The sequence below is a fragment of the Mobula hypostoma genome, chromosome 4 (assembly GCF_963921235.1).
Source record: "Mobula hypostoma chromosome 4, sMobHyp1.1, whole genome shotgun sequence".
Classification (NCBI taxonomy): domain Eukaryota; kingdom Metazoa; phylum Chordata; class Chondrichthyes; order Myliobatiformes; family Myliobatidae; genus Mobula; species Mobula hypostoma.
This window is the reverse complement of record NC_086100.1, coordinates 154640598-154661188: the sequence shown is the minus strand read 5'-3', so window position 1 is coordinate 154661188 and position 20591 is coordinate 154640598. Positions and strand designations below refer to the sequence as shown.

The 20591-nt window shown below is 41.5% G+C and overlaps 1 protein-coding gene and 1 long non-coding RNA gene across 5 annotated transcripts in view; one reads left to right on the top strand and one right to left on the bottom strand.

The window, feature by feature from the left end:
* psd3l (pleckstrin and Sec7 domain containing 3, like) overlaps window positions 1-20591 on the bottom strand; it is a 423076-nt gene that overhangs the window by 237929 nt on the left and 164556 nt on the right. For all 4 annotated transcript variants that reach the window (XM_063046770.1, XM_063046769.1, XM_063046771.1 and 1 more), the window contains one exon: window positions 10847-11317. In XM_063046770.1, the coding sequence (XP_062902840.1) occupies window positions 10847-11317 (471 nt within the window). The remainder of the gene's footprint in view (window positions 1-10846; window positions 11318-20591) is intronic.
* Window positions 1-20591, top strand: part of LOC134345697 (uncharacterized) — a 54847-nt gene that overhangs the window by 21652 nt on the left and 12604 nt on the right. The window lies entirely within an intron of this gene.

Below are 20591 nucleotides of genomic sequence, written 5' to 3'. Positions count from 1 at the left end.
TAATTGTGCAAAGATAGTGCAATATGGACATTGTAAAGCTATGCACAGATACAATATGCTTGTGCAACTGTGCACAGACACTAATACGACTATTGTAAAATTGTGCAGTGACTATAATGTAGCTGTTCGACAATTGCAAAAACACAAATAGAGCTATTGTAAAACTGCAGAGACACTATAACTGTTGTATGACTGTGCAAAGGTACTAATATAGCCATTGTAGAAATGTGCCCAGACACCATTATATGAACTTTGTAAAGCTGTGGACAGACATTAATTTGACCCGATAAAACTGTGCACAGACTCATTTGCCTGAGAGAAACAAGTCAGTCAGGGGTTTTGAAAGGTAATTGGATTAAGTCCATAAGCCACAAGAGCAGAATTAGCCCTTCGGCCCATTGAGTCTGCTCTGTCTTTCTATAATGGCTGATTCATTTTCCCCTCAACTCCATTCTCTTGCCTTCTCCCTGTAACCTTTGACATACTTACTAATCATGAACCTATCAACCTCCACGTTAGATACACCCAATAACTTGGCCGCCACAGCTGTTCGTGACAATGAATTCCACAGTTTCATCACCTTTCGGCTAAAGAAATTCCTCCTCATCTCTGTTCTAAAGGGGCCGTCCTTGTATTATGAAGTTGTGCCCTCTGGTCCTAGACTCCCCCACTATAGGAAACATCCTCTCCACCAAGGCCTTCAATAGTTGATAGATTTCAATGAGATTCCCCCTCATTCTTCTAAACTCCAGCGAATACAGGCAGCGAGTACAGGCCGAGAACTTGGAACACTCCTCCATTGTTAAACCTTTCATTCCTGGGATCATTCTCATGAACCTTCTATTGGACCCTCACCAATGCCAGCACATCCTTTTGTAGAGCAAAACGGCGCACCATATTCCGCGTGTGGTCTGCCCAAAGCCTTTTAAAGCCTCAGCATTGCATCCACAAGTTAAACTTTAGGGAATCCTGCTCTAAGACTCCCAAGTCCATTTACACCTCTGATTTCTAAATTTGCTCCCAGTTTAGATAAATAAAGTCCACACTTTTATTCATTCAATCAAAGATCAACACCTGAACAAACAGAATTTGCAGGGCTGTGGGGAAACAGTGGAAAATTAGGATAGTTCTACTTATGGATGGCATAGATTCAAAAGTCTGAATGGCCCCCTATTATGCCATATCAAATCTATAATTCTCTGCGTTTAAACGTGATCAGCACTTAGAAAACAGATTTAAACAGTGATATTATTTGAACATTCCAGACGCCTGACAGGAGCTATACTAATTTACAGAAGGAATGGGTTCAGATAAAACAAAAGAGGTGGCTCTTCTCAAGCAAAACCACCAACCAGATGTTATTGTACATAAGAACCTGATCACCATTCTTGGCAGTTCTGCTCAGGAAATGAAAACCTCCACTTAACACTCATACACTACGCAGAAATGAGTGCCCAGTGGAGTTTCCAGATCCTGCACTATGCTGGTGCCAAACTGTGATTCTATCACGTACGATGCGTTACCCATGGCAGGAGCAATAACACAGAGTACCAAACCAGGGGGTAAGAAGAACGCAACAAATGAGGAGCAATAAAAGTGAGCACCAAACATGAAGCAACAATCCAGAAGTAATAAAAGGTAGCAACAAATCAGGGGTTTATAAAAGGGAACACCGAATGAAGAGTAATGAAAGTGTGTACCAAACCAGGAGGTAATAAAGGGGATCACCAATCAAGGAACAATAAAATGGAGCACACTAAAGCAGGTCCAAACATCCAGAATCAATAAAGTGAAGTAATCAACCAAGGGCAACTGAGAAGGAATCAGCAATCCAAAAGGCAAACCAGGAGATAATACACGGGAGTACTAAACAGGAGATGAAAAAAGGAGTATCAGTCCAGGAGATAATAAAAGAGAATATTAAACTAGGAGGTAATCAAGGGAAAATATGAACCAGGAGCAATAGGAGCGGAGCCTCCTCTCTGCAAGGTAATGTACCACTTATCTGATAATAAGGACCTGCCCTGTTTGAATATTAGAAGAGACGCTACTATAATACTTAGTTCAGATTTTCTGTCTGCTCCTAGTTTGCAGTGCTTCATTCTCACCCGCAGGAGCAGACCTCAGCTGTGTCCACTAATCTCACAAAAAAGGCAGCAGAAATTTAGCACATTCTGTTCGCAGTCCAGTCATTGCACATCCTGTGTTGACATCATTCTTCCTTAAATGGATTAAACTTCCTATTCTTAAAACTGTAACAAATAGAACTATGAAATGTGTGCAAAATCATCCAGAAAAACCAAAGTTCCTCAAAATGCTTCCTTAGAAGAAATTCTTTCGCTATACTTTCCTCTCAATGAACTATTGCACTTGGGACTCAAAGTGAAATTACTAATATATTTAGAATTTTAAAAGTTTGCAATAACACTATGAACTTGCTTCTCAAATTGTTCTTCAGAACTTTCAATTTTTTAAGTTTCATTTTTATGGGGAAATGCTATTGTTTCTAGAATGACCTTTCAGATGATAGAAGTAAAACACCAAAACTTTGGCTCTGCAGTTCTGAGAATAAGAGAGCTTGTATGTTTTTCCATCTCCTATAAATAAATGCTTCATGGTGGGTGAAGGGCCTATTTACATGCCATGTGATTCAAAGATTATGCGATTCTAAGAACCTCTGTACAGTATTATTAAAAATTCTTTCCAGTGATTCAAGTTCAAGCAAATTAAATATTTCTGGGATATATTTTGAGTTTAGTCTACATTTGGAGAAATATGAGGGTGACTCAAGGAGCAGTGTCCATCATTATGGACCCCCAACATGCAGTACATACCCTCTTCTCATCATTACCATGGAGAAGGAGGTACAGAAGCCTGAAGGCACACACTCAACGATTCAGGAACAACTTCTTCCCCTCTGCCATCTGATTCCTAAATGGACATTGAATCCGTGAACACTATCGCACTATTTTTTTTTGGTACTGCTTATTTTAACTTAACTATTTAACAGACACATATACACACTTTCTGTAATTCAGTTTTCATCTCTATATTTATAACTGTACTGCTGCCATAAAGTTAACACATTTCAAAACATATGCCAGTGATATTAAACCTGGTTCTGATTTTGATTAAGGTATCTGGGTATCAATACCTGAAAGGGTAAAGAAAGTCAAAACCCTTAGATTACTGAGATGAATACATAACCTGAGTGGGAGAGAGTGGGGAGAGGCGTGGTGGGAGATGAAGCATGATAGAGTAAAATGGATGGAAAGCAGGGAACTGCTAAAGACAGATAAAATATAAAGGATTGTTCTTCAGCATTCAATTTAACATGAACTCTTCTCAAAGAAAATGTTTGCCAGTGTACAACTATTGGAAGACTCAATAACCTGATTGCTAAAAGGTCATTTGCTGAAGCTTCAAATGAAAAATCAAGCATAAGTTAGGCAAAATGCAATAGGGATTCAGAACAAAAGGAAGGTGAACGTAACACACTAGCTGAAGACATTGTGTGCTTGGTCAGAGGAATTCTAAGGGAGCAGCATAATGTGGGTTATTGCCACTAACTATCACCTCCAGCTTCTTACTTCATCCCCCCTTCCCCACCCACCTGGCTTCATCTATCACCTTCTCGTTCGTCTTCCTTTTCCTCCCACACCATCATATTCTGACACCTTTCCTCTTGCTTTTCAGTCCAAATGAAGGGTTTCGACTGGAAACGTTGACAGTTTGTTCATTTCCTTGGGTACTGCCTAGCCTGCTGAGTTCCTCCACAGTTTTGTGTATGTTGCTCTGTATTTCCAGCATCTAGCAGAACATTTTGTGATTATGAATTGGACCTGGGTCAATTTATTTGAAACAGAGTAGGCTTGGGGAGATCCAATCGAGGTATGAAAACTTCTCAGGCCTGGAAATGGTGAACAGGATTGATTTATTCTGCTTAACAAAAATGTTAGTAACTACCAGTCATAGTCTTAAAGGAAGTTGATAGATTAGGTAGGTGGAAGCAGGGAAATTGAAGAACGGAATTTCCGTCAGTATGTAACGGGGTCCTGGAACTCTGCTTGAAAGGGTGGTGAGGAGAGCAACTCTGATCACACTTTAAACAGTAGCTGCATTTGGTCTGTCATAACCTGCAAGACACTGGTAGAAAGACTGATAATGCTCAATAGGTTGGCATAATGGGATGAATACCTAATTTGCTGCTACAAGTCTCTGATGCAGTGGAAAGCAGACAACAACGCGCGCACACACACACACACACACACACACCGTAACTATTAATGGAGTAATTATGGATAAATCTAAGCAATGTATGAGACTCAATGCTCCATGTTCTCAAGCAACACAGAACAGCAGTCACACAAAGCCAGTGCAATACTGAAATATAATAGCCAAGTTAGGTAAAATAAATACTATGCTTAGGTTAGTCCACACCTTTATTAGTGAGGCTTGTTCTTAAGCACCGCACAAATGGCATTACACTGAGGAAAAGCACATTACTCTCCCGTCTGAGAAATGAAGGCTTATGAGCATGGAAAAAGGTCTCTGGAAAATTATACGTTATGCTAAAATATAATAAATGATACAGCAAAGGTAAATGGAAAAAAACAAGAATACCATATAGGGACATTGGGTGAGTTCAGACTCTATCTTGGGCCCAACATATTGATGTAATTACAAAGGCGGCACGACAGAAGCTATATTTCACCAGGAGTTTGAGGAGACTTGGTATGGCACCAATGACAGTTGCAAATTTATAGAGATGTACCATGGAGAGCATTCTAACTGGTTGCTTCCCCATCTGGTAGGGAGGGGCCACTGCACAGGATCGGAAAAGACTTCAGAGAGTTGTAAACTCAGCCAGCTCCATCATGGACACTAGCATCCTCAGCATCAAGGACACCTTCAAAAGGCGACGCCGCAAAAAGGTGGCATCCATCACACCCAGAATATCCCCTCTTCTCATTGCTGCCATCAACGAGGAGGTACAGTAGCCTGAATACACACTCAATGTTTCAGGAACAGCTTCTTCCCTTCCGTCATCAGATGTCTGAATAGACAGTGAACCCATAAATACTAGCTCACTATTTTTCCCTCTCTTTTTACACTACTTAATTTATTTCTTTATTTCTATGTAATTTATAGCTTTTACATATGCATTGTAATGTATTACTACTGCAAAACAACAGATTTCGCAACATATGCCAGTGACATTAAACCTGATTGTGAGTCTCTCTTGCTCACCACCCATGAATACTCCCTACACTATTCCCATGGCTACTCTAATGTTTCGTAGCCTTGTGTGTTACCCAAGCTCAGATCTCATTATCACAGTAACCCTACCAGACAGAGAAGGCCATGATGGTCTAGGTCTCAGGAGGTGGATCCTAACACCACACTCAGAACATCTTGTTAGTCCAGAGACAGCTAAGTGCTGCCAAAGGCTTTGGAATCACTCTTAGATGTCTCTGGTGATCAGAAACACTTAAAATAACTGAGGAACTTAAATACTTCTAAAAATCATAAAATAATATATTTACCCAAAATATCATGTTATTATGTAATTAAATAAAATCTCCCCCCCCCCAAAAGACTGCATTTATCTCCTCAATCAAGATTGGTGACTTCAGTCAAATGGGGAGGGCTGTACTAGTTAAAGTGGCCATGGCAAAATGCATCCACAGGAACACTCATGCTGTACTCTTGAGCTCAGTGCTGACTCCAGCACTAGAGTGGAAATTGAGGAATGGCAACATTTGACCTGCATCTCCGAATCTCTGACTTCCATGTTCCATGACACCAGAAAATACTTTACAAAGAGATTGACTGGGTACTTTGACCAGACCAGATGTAGCAGTGAAAAAAAAACAGAAATCAATTAAGAACCAATTATGATGTTGCAGAATGGTAATTCTGGAGGAATGAACTAAGATGGTTTGGATAACCTTCCAGATCTATAATTATCGTTGGACTTGAAAGCAAGCCAATGAAGCATTTAGGAGATAAATATTTTATCAGGAAACTATTTGGTGTTTTTCTTAAGTCAGGAATGAAGGAGCTGATTAAGAAGGACAGATTAAATAATGCAACCTTTTGTTTATATACAGCTTATTCAGAAACTGTAATTGCCCACAAGCAAGATAATCTATATCACTGTTCCATCCGTTTATTCACCAGTCAAATGGAAATAATTATTTATTTCATATGAAATTTTAAAAAAATACTGCTTGTTGGGGATTAGTTTTGAAATTCCGTATTCTGGAGAAGTGCTATCCTCCAACATTAGCGTATCCAAATATCAATCCCTACCCCTCACCTGCTGCAAGGCACAAGTGTTCAATAGCTGCACTGCACTTTCTCTGTAACGCTATATTCTGTATTGTGTTTTTTTTCTTTTGTACTACATCAGTGTTCCTATGTATGGAATGATATGCCCGGATGTCAAGCAAACAAAAGCTTTTCACTATATCTTAGTACATGTGACAATAATAAACCAATTACAGATCCAGTGACAATAATTTAAATAGGGAATGTTACTCCCTGCAAGAGATGTAAAAAGTACTTAAATGCTTAGTAGGAGAATTTCGCTGACAACCAGGTTCCAGTTTTCAAACTGCACCAGCTCAATGCAATTAAATTCTCTACAACATTGATCAATCCTCGGTTAAAAGCCAGGCAACATGTCCTTAAAGCAAGACAATGCTTCCTTTCCAGAAGGATCAACCATTTTTGCATAATACGGACACCATCTTAAAAAAAGGCCATCAGTGTACAAGTAGTGGACTGTAATTGTGAAATTGGAACTCAAGTAACCATGGAGATAAAACAGACATCTCTAAACATGAACAGTGTGAAGAGCACGGCACAATGTGTTAACGCTTTGCAGCACTTTCCCAAGGTCAAGGTGGGTACAACTTTTCTACAGGAGCATGAGTTGCCATAGTTGTCTGAGGGATTAGCTACATGGTCGTGAGGAAGTGACATTTGTTCATCCAGGCTGGGGATTCAACTGAGGGGAGGCGATTTCTCATCCACTGAAGGCAAAGAGGTCATGGCTGGTCAGCTCCTTGTGGCAGATAACATTCCACTCTGGGGCGTCAAGTCTTGTCCGCGCTGACCGAGCAATGAGCTGCACTTGCGGCTTCTCTACCAGTCATTCTGGTTAGTGACTCCAACTGCATTATTAATTTGGCTGGGCAAGACATCAGTGGCAACAGAAGACTGGATAGCAGCTCCACACTCCTGATGGAAAGATTAAGGATGCAAAGTTGAATGATACCTTCAGCCTTCTGAAGGTGGAAGAGAGAAGCAACGTACTTGGACCTGACCGAGCAACTCAGGACAGTGCTAGGTAGACTTCTTTGTGTCAAAGGCATATATGGTCATATCTACTGACATTACACCTGCGTTTTTCTCTGGCTACTGCCTCTTTTGAGCCTCCTGCCATCTATAGGAGGACCAGAAGGAAGATGGGGGTGGGGGGTGGAGGTTACATAGGTTAGGGAACTATGAAGCCTTTCTTTAACTCTCCAATTCACTGGTAAGAAGTGACCAAGAAGAACGTCAAGAAGGTCTTCATCCACAAAGGTGTTCAGAAGGCAAGACAGAATTGGAGCAAATTGTGCCAACTCCAGACAGACTAGCAGCAACAACTTCTTTTGCAGTCAAGAGGAGTGGATGTGAGGAAAATGAAGAGTCAGCTAACTGTGCTTTTTGTCTATCAACTCTCTAAGATCATCATTCTATCCAGGGTCTGCTTTGTGGAGCAGGATGAGACATGCTCATGTTTCTTCTTCTGACTGATTCATAGCCTTAAGGAACAGGATAGTTTAGTAACATCCTTGCAGACAGGCATACTGAGGATCTGCAGATCCTTTTATGCCTATCTATGTCACAGTAAGACCACAAAAAGGACAGCCTCCAAGAATTTCCCATCCTTTGTCATGGAGATGTTAGACAACAGCAAGTGGGAGAGTCTAGATCAGCCATTGACTCTGGAGGAACTGGCTGGCAGGAGTAAAACTCCTAGAAGCAATAGCTTACTGGCAGAGTTATACTCAGCTCTGTGGAACAGGATGGGCCTGGTCCTTCTGAAAGGCCATAATGCTGAACTTCTGGCTAGCATCATTACCATCACTGGCAAGCAGAAGGGAGAGAGGAAGATCCATTTCATTGTTGTACGTGGATTATAAGATCCTGTCCAAGGTGACTGCCAACTTGTTCAAGTTTGCTCTGGGAGAGATGATATATCCAGACCTCAAACCCATGCTGGAACTTAAAATAATTAACAGCCTTGTGCTGCTCAGGTATGCCATTGTTATGTACAGGATAGAGGGGTGGATGCCCGTCAGGTTAGTGTGGACCAAGAAAAGGCCTTGAACAGCATATCACACACGTACATGATTGACAGACTCTCCAAAATGAGTTTTGGGGAGGAAACTGAATCGAACTGCTCTACAGAGATATTCAAAGTATAGTCCAAATCAATGAGTTAGAGGCAGGTAGTTCCCCCATTGAGGAAGAACGAGAGCTTAACAAGGATGATGTACCAGGCAGTGAAGGTACACAAATCAAAACTTCCCTGTTCATGAACAATGCCACTGTTTTCTGCTCAGATCCACGGTCACTTTGCAGGTGATCAGCATCTGCGATCAGTTTGAGTTGACATGGGGGGCCAAGGTCAACCGTAGGAAGGGCAAGACCATGCTCTTTGGTAACTGGCCCAAACAACCCATTGTCCCATTCACTGTCAAGTCCAATACGTGGAGGTGCTGGGGATCTCGTTCAGAGGGACTGAGGCATTTAACAAGAACTGGCTTTGTGGAAATGGTATTCTCTGTCAATAACTGAGAAGAAATTGATTATCAGATATGGTATTCTCTTAGCTGCTGTTTGGCGCAATTGTGGCCTGTTTTCCACTTCTCTGCCTCGGTGAGAAGTGTCTCAAGATGGAGCATGTCCAATGGGTTATGCTGTACAAGTCCCCAGGTCATGAGGATAAGTATGTACCCAATATTGCCCTCATCCTGATGACCACTTTCAGGCAGTATATGGATTCAAGGTATGTCACGAAGGTGCTAAGGTTCCACTTGTCCCTGGTATCATGGAAGATAGGCCTGGCCTTACTGGCCTTATGTCCCAGTCAGCTGGACGATGTCACACTAACTGTCTTTTGTGGAGGAGTATTTCAAACTAAACATCTTTGACCACAAGTCCATCGGGCAGTGGTCAGTGCAGAACGTCATGTAGGTACTGCGGGACAGGGACTCTGTGGATAGAGTGAGGTGGCTCCCAGGGAAGAATGTCCAAATCAACTGGCAGAAAGCCTCGTTGCCAGGTGTCACCTACCATCAAGATGACCTTGCGGATCTTCCTGTGCAGATTTATATACATGACCCCCAGTGTACGCCTCGCTCGGGACGGCTGTGATGGAGAGAGAAGACCTGTTTGCAGATTGAGTATTTGCAGAGAATGATGCAAGGGTCTGTGTCCCAGTTCATGCTCATCAGCTCTGTAATAGAACTCTCTGATCTATGTGCTGTTGCCAGGGACGCACACAGAGATGGACATCAGGTGCTGCTGGAAGATCATCTGCTTGGTGAAAGATGTGCTGGCCTTCCAGCACAGCAGGCCGTCTATAGAGGAATGCTGCAGATTGATACTGTCCAGGCTGCAGGAGTACGTGCTGAGGGAGGCACTGAAGCTTGGTGTAAACAATGTTAAACCTCTGCGGGGAAGGACTACAGGAGAAGCTCCTTTGCTACCACTAATGGAGGGGCTGAGTTGGATGCGGAAGCCCCTTAAACAATAAAAAAGCATGTATCGTCCCAGGGGGCCATGGTACTATGTCTGCATGTTTGCTTTGTTTATTAAAAAGTTTACATTACTATATGTAACAACCAAGAACATAAGAGTTTTACATGATTTAATTATGAATTTATTTCCGAAATAAAAAGTATCAATTCAGGACCAGTATCAAGGCTCCTTCTGCTTCTGCACATGAAGGAACTGAGTCAGGTGGGGAAGCCCCTCAAACAGTGAAAGGGTTTTATTAGCCCAAGGGGCCACATGTTTGGTAATGGCGCTATGATTTTTGAAAATAAGTTAACACTACTTAATGTAACGACCATGAGTGTAAAAGTTCGCCCTGCTTCTTCTTTTGTATCTATTATTTATTATGAACAAAGTCTATTTTTGAAATATTAAAAAACATCAGCTTATAAACAATACCACATGATCTGCCAATAATCCACCAATAGTACTATTTTACATTATTATTAGCCTATCTCATATGCTGTCCTGCAAACTTGAAATGTCACATTTTTGTGCCTGCATAAATAAGATACTGCAATGAAACAAACAGCCTTGAGGAGTGATCAGGTTAGAACCACGCTGGAAATGTATCAGCCTTCATATCATCATTGACAGAAGAGTAACAAAGCACACACTTCTGCCTGCAGTCTGGTAATAATCTGATTGATTCCTTTTTTTTTTGGCTGTGTTTTAAGAATTGCTTATTTAACAGCAGGTGGGTTTGGGGGACTTGCAGGAATACATCAGTGACAGAATAAGTTTGTGTTGCGCAGTCAGCACCCCAGAACTCTGACCGCCTGTCAACCAAGCCACTGAGAGTGAATCCATTGTTCACTGTGCTGCATTTACAATGGTGAGCAACAGAAGAAACACTGGCCCTTCAGTGTAACTGACAAGACACAATGGAACGAGATGGGTTAAATGACTTTTTTTTAAAAACCAGGATCTATGATTTTGAAGGAATAGTTTAACCTACATCTAGTAACTACTTTGTTGGCAGTTCCATAATCGAGGAGGAGACACTTACCTTGAGGTAGAATGCCCTTCCTGCCTCTCCTTGCACATTTCCAAATTGTGAGGTGCTCCATTTACCAAGGAACTCAGAGAATATTTATGGAATGCATTGTCCAACACATTGATGCTCATCCGCTCCTCTGTGCTGCTCTCTGAAGTGCCATTTATGTTGGTAACAAGGCGTTGCGATGCTCTGCCATCGGGGGCAGACTCCAAGAGCCCGTCCCCCAGGAACTGACTGCTACCTTCCTTGATCCGCTGCTGAATCAAGGGAGTGAGAGGCATCTCGAAGCTGAAGCCGCATTCACTCTCATCCGTGGAAGATATCATGTCCAGCGAGTCCAGGCTGTTGTAAGATGTGCCCATCAGCTGCTGACACTCCATGATATGTTCAAACTGCGAGCTGAAAATGTCCGTCACCTCATTCTGCGAGGTCCACGAGTATTCAAATTCAGGGTCATTCATTGCTGCCAGCATCGATAAACTGAGGAGACAACAGTCAGACATATAGTTAGAAACACACAAGAAAATCAATGAATAACACTCCCTATTCTGAAGAATTGTTGCTGTATAATGTCCATGATGTACGACCCAGCTAGTAGGGATGCTGTCTCACCGTTCCAGTGATCCAGGTTCAGTCCTGATCTCAGGTGCTGTATGTGTGGAGTTTGCAAGTTCTCCCTGTGACTCTGTTGGTTTGCTCCCATATCCCAATTGCGTGCAGGTTGGTAGGTTAACTTGCCACAGTTAAGAGCCCCTGGTGTGTAAGTGGGTGGAGGAACCTTAGGGGAGAGGACAAGTATAAATAGATACTTGACGGTCTGTGTGGACTTGGGGGGGCTGAAGAACCTCCCTCCTTGCTCTGTGTCTTGCATCTCACCTGTTAACTATTCTCGAAGGTACTTTTCACTCTCCAATTTTATTAAACCAAATATTTTAACAGTAAATTCTTTTACATTCTGACCAATGCAAATATTCATGATGTTCCCATATGACTATTGAAATCATTGTTACCCAAGGACATTTATTGTCTTTTGTAAACATATGCTCTACATAAAATATATTTTACATTTTATGACCTTCCTCGGTAAATATTCTCCCATTCCATACCCAGCTCTGTTTGGCCCGGGTCATTCTAGGTAAACCAAGTCCTGATCAAATCCATTCAGCTCATCCAAGGAATATATAGACAGGGTCAGGCGAACCCGGGGGTAATTTGAAGGTAAAATAGTTTTCAGCTAACATAGAACAAATAAAATCTGTTTTTTTTAAAATTCTAAAACACACAATTCAGGTACACTTCGCTCAACCACTAACCTAGGAATGAACATCATCAATAGCTTGGCCTGCAGACATCATGAAACCAAACTCTGCAGACATCGACTGCCTACGCTTTAGTTGCCTCCATAAGGCAGGCAACCGATGCTATGAAAACCACCCTAAACTTTCTGTCTTCTCTCCCCTCCCATCGGGCAAAAGGTACAAAGGCCTGACAGCACATTCCTCCAGGCTCAGTGACAGCTTCTATCTCATTATTGAACTGTTCCCTAATATGATAAGATGGACTCCTGACCTCACAATCTAGCTTGTTCTGGACTTGCACCTGATTGTCTGCCTGGTCTGCACCTTCTCTATAACTACAACGGTTTATTATTCTGCGTTTTGATATTATTTTTCCCTGTACTACCTCAATGCACGAAAGTGAAGAAAGGATCAGTGTGGATGGCATGCAAAACATAGTTTTTAATTGTACCCTGGTACACGTGACAGTACCCATTTACCAATCTTCAATCTGTGTCCCTTGTTTCCTTCCTACTCACATGATTAATGATTAATTTCCTTCCCACATGATTAACCACTCAACATGGGCTGGCGGAAATTACTACTCTGTCTGGTCACCAACGTGCAGAACTGACAGGCAGGATGAGATCACTTTATCCCATGAAATCTTGTCCATACTCTTGATGAATGAGCTGCTTAACTATATATTTTTCCATTTCCATCACATATATAGCCATGCATTACACAAGGTGAGGCAAGAAAGTACAGAGAAAGGTAACGGCAAACACTGGAGATGCCAAGAATCTACAACAAAACTATAAAATGCTGGAGACACTTAGCGGACCCAGAGGAAAGAGAAACAGGGTCAATGTTTCAAGTCAATTACCCATCATCTGAATGAGACTAATGAGGAAACGTCATTGATCTAAATGTTTAACTCTGTTTATCTCACTACAGATGCTACCAGGCCTGCTGAGTGTTTGTAGCATTTTCTGATTTGGTCTACGAAAGGTTAAACATTGCTATTCTTTTGCTACTGAATCACTGATAATTCAAGACTTTTGAATGTCTTCGGGTGTTTAGTTGTTAAATTGTGCACCTCAAAGATGTCAGGATGTGGACCATAAGACTGAAAATGTAGGCCCACAGTCCCAGATTAGGAAAGTATTGACATGACAGGTTTAAAACTGAATTTATTAACATATAGACATTGGGGACTGCAGATACTGGAATCTGAAGCAACAAGCAATCTGATGGAGGAATTCAGCAGATCAAACAGCATTTGTGGGGGGAAAGGAGCTGTTGACATTTCAGATCCTGATATAGGGTTTCGACCCAAAACGTCAGCAATTTCTTTTCCTCACACAGATGCTGCTTGACCACTGTGTTCGTCAAGCAGATCGCTAATTTATTAACACTTTATTTTTAAACACTTGACAAGAAGTCCCAACACCATGAGTAGGGTGCCATATATTTCACATGATTCAATAAGAACATTTAAAAGACTCTTAGATAGGCAGATGGATGTAAGAAAGATGCAAGGCTATGAGCTCTGTTAGCGGGGAGGGTAAGATTGTTCATGGAGTAGGGTTGTATAGGTTGGCACAACCTCATGGGCCAAAGGGCCCCTTCTGTGCTGTATATCCTATGTTCTATTAAACCTTACCATTATCAGACCAAATTAACCGTAATTAATTGTGGAGGCTGCAGAAGGTCTTCCTAATCTAAACACAAAATACTCTGCAGATGCTGGGGTCAAAGCAACACTCACAACACGCTGGAGGAACTCAGCAGGTCGGGCAGCATCCGTGGAAAAGATCATTCAACGTTTCAGGACGAAGGGTCCCTTCCTAATCTAGACTGCTCAATGTAAAATTCTCTGTGGAGAAATCGGCAAATTCAATAAACTTTACCCCACAGATCGCATTAAAAAACGGATTTAAATAAGTTTGTCAAGTGTCTTAAACCAATCAGTATTTGGATTTCTGATCTATTCAGAATCATTTTTTTGAGGCTGAAAATCTGACCTGTGCAAAGTACTTTCAGGGGGCTATGGATTTGGATCCCAAGATCCCTCTGTACATCAACACTAATGAGTGTTTGGCCATTACTGTTTACTTTCCCTTTACATTTGATCACCAAATTGCAACACCTCACACCTAGCCAGATTAAAGGGTGGGGCATGGGGCCGAAAGAATAAGACATCTGATGTCAGTGTTTGATAGAAAGTCACTGGAAAACTGCAGGTTCAGTTTCTGTCCCAGTCATTTGGGTGGCGCAGTTGTATAGTAGGTAGTGTAACACTGTTATAGTGCCAGTGACCCAGGTTCCATTTTGCCACTCTCTGTAAGGAGTTTTTATGTTATCTCCATGACTGTGTGGGTTTCCACTGGGTGCTCCAGTCTCCTCCCACCATTCCAAAGACATAGGGGTTAGTGGATCAAGCAACACACATAAAAGTTGCTGATGAACGCAGCAGGCCAGGCAGCATCTCTATGAAGAGGTACAGTCGACATTTTGGGCCGAGACCCTTGAGTCCTGACGAAGATTTCTGCAGATTTCCTCGTGTTTGCGGGGTTAGTTGGATAATTGGTCACATGGATGTGACTGGACGGCACAGGCTGATTGGGGCAGAAGGGCCTGCTACTCTAACTCTAAATAAAATAATAAAAATTAAACTCCATCTGCCATTTCTCTGTCCTAATCTGCAACTGATCTAAATCCTGGCATATTTTAGGCAACCTTCTAACTTTATCCACAATGTCACTAATCTTTATGTCAGCTTCTAACTTACTAACCCATCCACCCATATTTTCATACAAATTATTTATATACTCACAACAGCAGAAGTCCCAGTACAGACCCCTGCAGAAGACCGCTAGCCTAGTTAGTCTATAAACTTAAGATACAAAAGCCAAATATATCCTTTATCTTTTCAATTTTGGAATTCATAGTTAACTGAACTGAGGAATATTAAATAACAGATTTCCTAGTTATTTAATAATGGTTCCATATTTACGAAACTGGGATTGATTAAAATGGCAACCACCGTCCAAGTGGCTTTTCTCCAAGGGTTGGCTGTATATTAGAAATAGTTGAGCATACAGGCCCTTCGGCCCACAATGCTGTGCCAAACATGTACTTACTTAGAAATTACGTAAGGTTACCCATAGTCCTTTGTTTTTCTAAGCTCCATATACCTATCCAGGAGTCTCTTAAAAGACCCTATCAATTTTCTTGTTCATGTTTGAGTTCATGTAGCCCCACAGTTAAGTTGCATTCTTTGTTCAACTAAAATAAATATTTTAATAGAAGTCAGTAGGAAGGCAGGGAAGAATGTTGATTTTGGAAGTTGCTTTCTCCCACTGAAATATTTCCATTAATACTGGCATTTGCCTTGTGAGACCGGGCAAGGCAGGTCGGAACTAAGACTCGGGTTTCGAGATTATATCTCACAGATTTGGAACGAGCACCCCCAATTCCTTCTGGCTTGAGTGCGTTCTTGCTGGAGGAGTTGGGGTCAATCTCCAGTCTCTGATCACTGGCCAGATAAAATGGTAAAATATGACAATTTAAAATGGAACTCGGAGTAGCATTGGATATGGAGGAGATTCAATGTACAAAATATCTTCAAAGAAGGCTTCAATTACTCCTTGCATGGCTCTTCACATCATTAACCTTTTTTACTTTCATTCCCTTTGCTGTGTTGTTTTGCTTCTTTCTGTTTCCTTCATTTTAACTCTTCCTTTTTTCTCTATTGTATTATTTGTGAGGCTATTTCATTCTCCCTTGGTTTGATCTAGATTGCTTTTCACCTATCTATATTATTTGTAGAATTATTTGAACTGAAATGTGGGGCCTTTAACTTATTAAATGGATAGCGTGGACAAGTAAATTCAAAGTGTGTTATGCCAAAGGGAAGACAAGGCTCAGGAAAAGAAACTCAGAAACATCCCTATGGCTCCTGTGACAGAGTAAACCACAAAATAGGGTAGTGGTTGGAGAGCTCAGTAGGGTGACAGGCATGGTTACACCATGAATTAAACTCTGACTGTGCTCAGAATCTTTGAAATACTTTAAAATATACCCACCATGTTTGAAGGATTAGTAGAGCAGAGATTGCTATTTGTAGATATATTTAAGCCCTTCAAAGTGATAACTGTGGATATACTAGATTACAAATTATAAGAGCTTTCTTGATAGTTCAGAATCCTAACTGGTTCACCTGAATCCTTGTGAGAGAATTACCCCTGTCCCTACCGTGCAAATTTTTGCCTTTCATCTGCCCAAAGAGTGAGGCAAAGTGACTGTGAACAAGAAGTGTTTACCACAGTTTGTTCATTAAGACTAGAACAGTTTATTTTAAAGATGTTTTTAAGAACCTGATTTTTATTTAAGCAATTGATAATTTTCATTGATGCTCTTTGACCAACAGGTAACATTAACTTGTTATGCAATCTTATGAAGATCATCACATTTTAAATCTTTCTACATTATATTTGAAGGTAGGAAGCCGCCTCCATGTGAATGAGAGATTTTTATATAAATTAAAGTTTTAATATGTCAGATCACAGACCATAATTCCTAATGTCAAACAACAAAAGCTATTTACGTTTACAACTCAGACCTTAAATTATAGATGATGAGTGTTTATTAAGGCAGATACAGAGGCTGGTCAGGAACTGGGGCAAAACCCAAAGAGAAAACTAACTGGTGGCTTTTGAATGCTCCCATCACAATTGAGGTGGATTATTTGACCACTTTTCTTGAACTTTTTTATAAACATAACAATGGGCACAGACACTTTGTGTGGTTGTTCTGGGGCTGACAATACCATCACGTGAAGAATGCTTAGATGTCATCATTTATTGCTGAGGTTCAGGGACTTTTATCGTGTGCCAGTTCCGATCTGCAGCTGTGGCCCTCCGACCCAATGGGCCAGCACTTAGTGCCAAAGTAATGGTGAAGCAAAGTGGATCTCATTATTTATGGGTAAAAGCAGCTGCAATGAGAGCAGATGTGAAGCTCTGTCCTCGTACCGGTGTCTTCTCAATTGACCTCCTTCACTGTTGATGCACAGGCCACAAGCTGGATGTATTAGAATAAGGTTGCAATCTGATTTTGTTGAGCAAACTCCCTAGCAGCTGAGCTAAACCGGTATCAAGGGACCACAGCATGAAAACAGACCCTTTAGCTGAACTGGTCTAAGTCAATCAAGATGTCCATCTAACCTACTCCCATTTACCCATGTTTGACCCACTCCCCTCTGTAGCTTTCCTATCTGTACACCCAAATGCTTTTTAATGTTGTTATTGTACCCGCTTCAACCACTTCCACTAGCAAGTCATTCCACAAAGACACCAGCCTCTGCACAAAAAAGTAGCCCCTTGTTGCTTATGAATCATTTTCCCATTCAGCTTAAACTTTTGCCCTTTGGTTTTTGATTTCCTTTACATGGGATAAATGCTGTGTGCATTCACTCTATCTCCACCCTACCTATCATTCTCCATCTTCTGCTGAATTGTTGAGGAAATTTTGAAAAATGTGAAGTGTTATTTTTTTCTAATTTTTCCTTCTGTATATTTTATCTCAATCCAATCTTCCTCTCCTCTGTTTCGCTTTTTGTACCTGCTTCGATGTGGCACAATTAGCCGTTTTAATTAACCCTCCATCTCAGTCCCCAGGCAGTTATTTTTCAGTTCTTCAATCTGATAGATCAGTTTAATAAGCAAACATTGCCTGCTCACTCTGGTCCCAGATGCCCTCTTTTCCTTGCTGTGTGTTGTTAGGTTGGGCATTCCCCACACAGAAGATCCTTACCTACAGACAGAAAGAGTAAATCTAACTGTAGGCGCCTCACTGTAGCAAATCCTTTCCCAGAGATCCTCTGGCCATGGTTAGACTCTAAGAATGCCTTTTTCTCTCACTGAATTCATAATGCAACTAATCCTTTGATCAATCCCCCTCAGGAATGTTTATTTAGAGATTTTACCCACTATCCATTATATTATGACATGTTTGTTAATGAAAGAGTGCAAATTAGTGTAGGACCATTGTCTGAGCAATAATAATCTGAACAGGTACATGATCACTTTGTTCGGATCAACACATACAAAGTCTAGAGGTACTCAGCAAGTCAGGCAGCATTTGTGGAGGAGAATAATCAGTTGATGTTTTGGGCTGAGACCCTTCATCAGGACTGGAAAGGGGGCAGAGCCCACAATAAAGTGGTGGGGGAAGGAAGCAGTACACGCTGGCAGGTGATAGATAAGATCAGTTGAGGGGATAGGTGGGTGGGTGGATGTGGGAAGCTGGGAGGTGATATGTGGAAGAGGTAGAGGGCTGAGGAAGAAGGAATCACATAAAGCCCTCCCCACCCACACACCTTCCCCCCTCACCTGGTCTCACCTAACACCCGCCAGCTTGTAGTCCTTTCCCCACCCTCCTCCTTCTTCTGGCTTCTGCCCCATTCCTTTCCAATTCTGATGATGGATCTTGTCCCAAAGTATAGACTTTTTAATCGCTCTCCATAGACGCTGACTGACTTACTGAGTTCCTCAGCATTTTGTGTGTGTTGTGCAAGATTTCCAGCTTCTGCAGAATCGCTTGTGTCTATGTTTTGTTAGGATCACTCCTCTGTCCTGTTGTCTGGACTTAAATGTTGAAAGACCAAATCCAGAGGGGAATGTTAAATAACATCTAATATTAATACTATAATCTGGAATACAGTATCTTAAAGAGTGAATTTAATAGCAGCTTTCAAAAGAAAATTAGATACAAACTTGGAAAGATAATTTTTATGGGATAGATAGAACAGGAAAGTGGGTGGGGGAGAGCGGGAGGGAGAGAACAAGAGGAAGAGAGCAAGAGAGAGAGCAAGATCCGCACAAACTGGATAGCTCTTGGCATAGGACCAATGGCCTCCTTTTGCCCTGCATAATCTGCAAACGTTCCTGGGTACATTCTGTACTCTTTGAGCTGGGTGATTTTTCAGGTAAGGCACCAGATTTGAAAGCAATGTGATCAATGTACTGGGATGCCAGCTGGCAAAATGAAAACAAATGGCAGGATATGAACTAGGTTAACTGTGGAAAAGAAGATATACCAGTTCATAGGTTAATTGATCATTGTAAATTGTTCCATGATTAAGCCAGGATTAAATCAGGGATTGCTGGGCAGCATAGCTCAAAGGGCCAGAAGGGCCTATTCCGTGCTGTATCTCAATAAATAAATAAGTTGCAGCTTCACAATAGTAAACACTAATGCTCCTTCCGCTATAGTCTGTAAGACAATAACACAGAACTCTCCAGCAAGTGTACTACAACAGAGTGATATGGAAGACTCTGTACTGAAGTTCTGGTGCATCATAAGATCATAAGATTGTAAGATATAGGAGCAGATGTAGGCCATTCGGCCCATTGAGTCTGCTCTGCTATTCAATCATGGGCTGATCTGATTCTTCCAGTCATCCTCACACCCTTTGATGCCCTGGCTAATCAAGAATCTAAATATCTCTGCCTTGGTGAAAGATTGTAGAGGGATCTGGGAGTGCTTGTTCATGAATTGCAAAAAGTTGGCTTGCAGGTACAACCGGTTATTAAGAAGGCAAATGGAATGTTGGCCTTCATTGCTGGAGGGATTGAATTCAAGAGCAGGAGGTCATGCTGCAACTGTACAGGGTACTGGTGAGGCCGCACCTAGAGTACTGTGTGCAGTTCTGGTCTCCATACTTGAGGAAGGATATACTGGGTTTGGAGGCAGTGCAGAGGAGGTTCACCAGGTTGATTCCAGGGATGAAGGGGTTAACCTATGAGGAGAGATTGATTTGCTGGGACTATACTCTCTGGAATTCAGAAGAATGAGAGGGGATCTGATAGAAACATACAAAATTTTGAAAGGGATAGATAAGTTATAAGTAGGAAAGTTGTTTCTATTGGTAGGTGAGACTAGAACTAGGGGACATTGCCTCAAGATTCAGGGGAGAAGATTTAGGACAGAGATGAGGAGAAACTGTTTTTCCCAGAGAGTGGTGAATCTGTGGAATTCTCTGCCCAGGGAAGCAGTTGAGGCTTCTTCATTAAATATTTGTAAGATACATTTAGATAGGTTTTTACATAGTAAGGGAATTAAGGGTTATGGGGAAAAGGCAGGTAGATGGAGCTGAGTTTACGGACAGATCAGCCATGATCTTATTGATTGGCAGGGCAGGCTCGATGGGCCGGATGGCCTCCTCCTGCTCTTATTTCTTATGTTCTTATGTAAATGCACCCAATGACTTGGCCTCTACAGCCGCTCATGGCAACAAATTCCACAGATTTGTCACCCTGTGACTAAAGTAATTTTTCTGCAGCTCTGTTCTAAATGGATGTCCTTCAATCCTGAAGTTGTGCCCTCTTGTCCTTGACTCCCCTACCATGGGAAATAACTTTGCCATATCTAATCTGTTCAGGCCTTTTAAAATTCAGCAGTATTGCTTT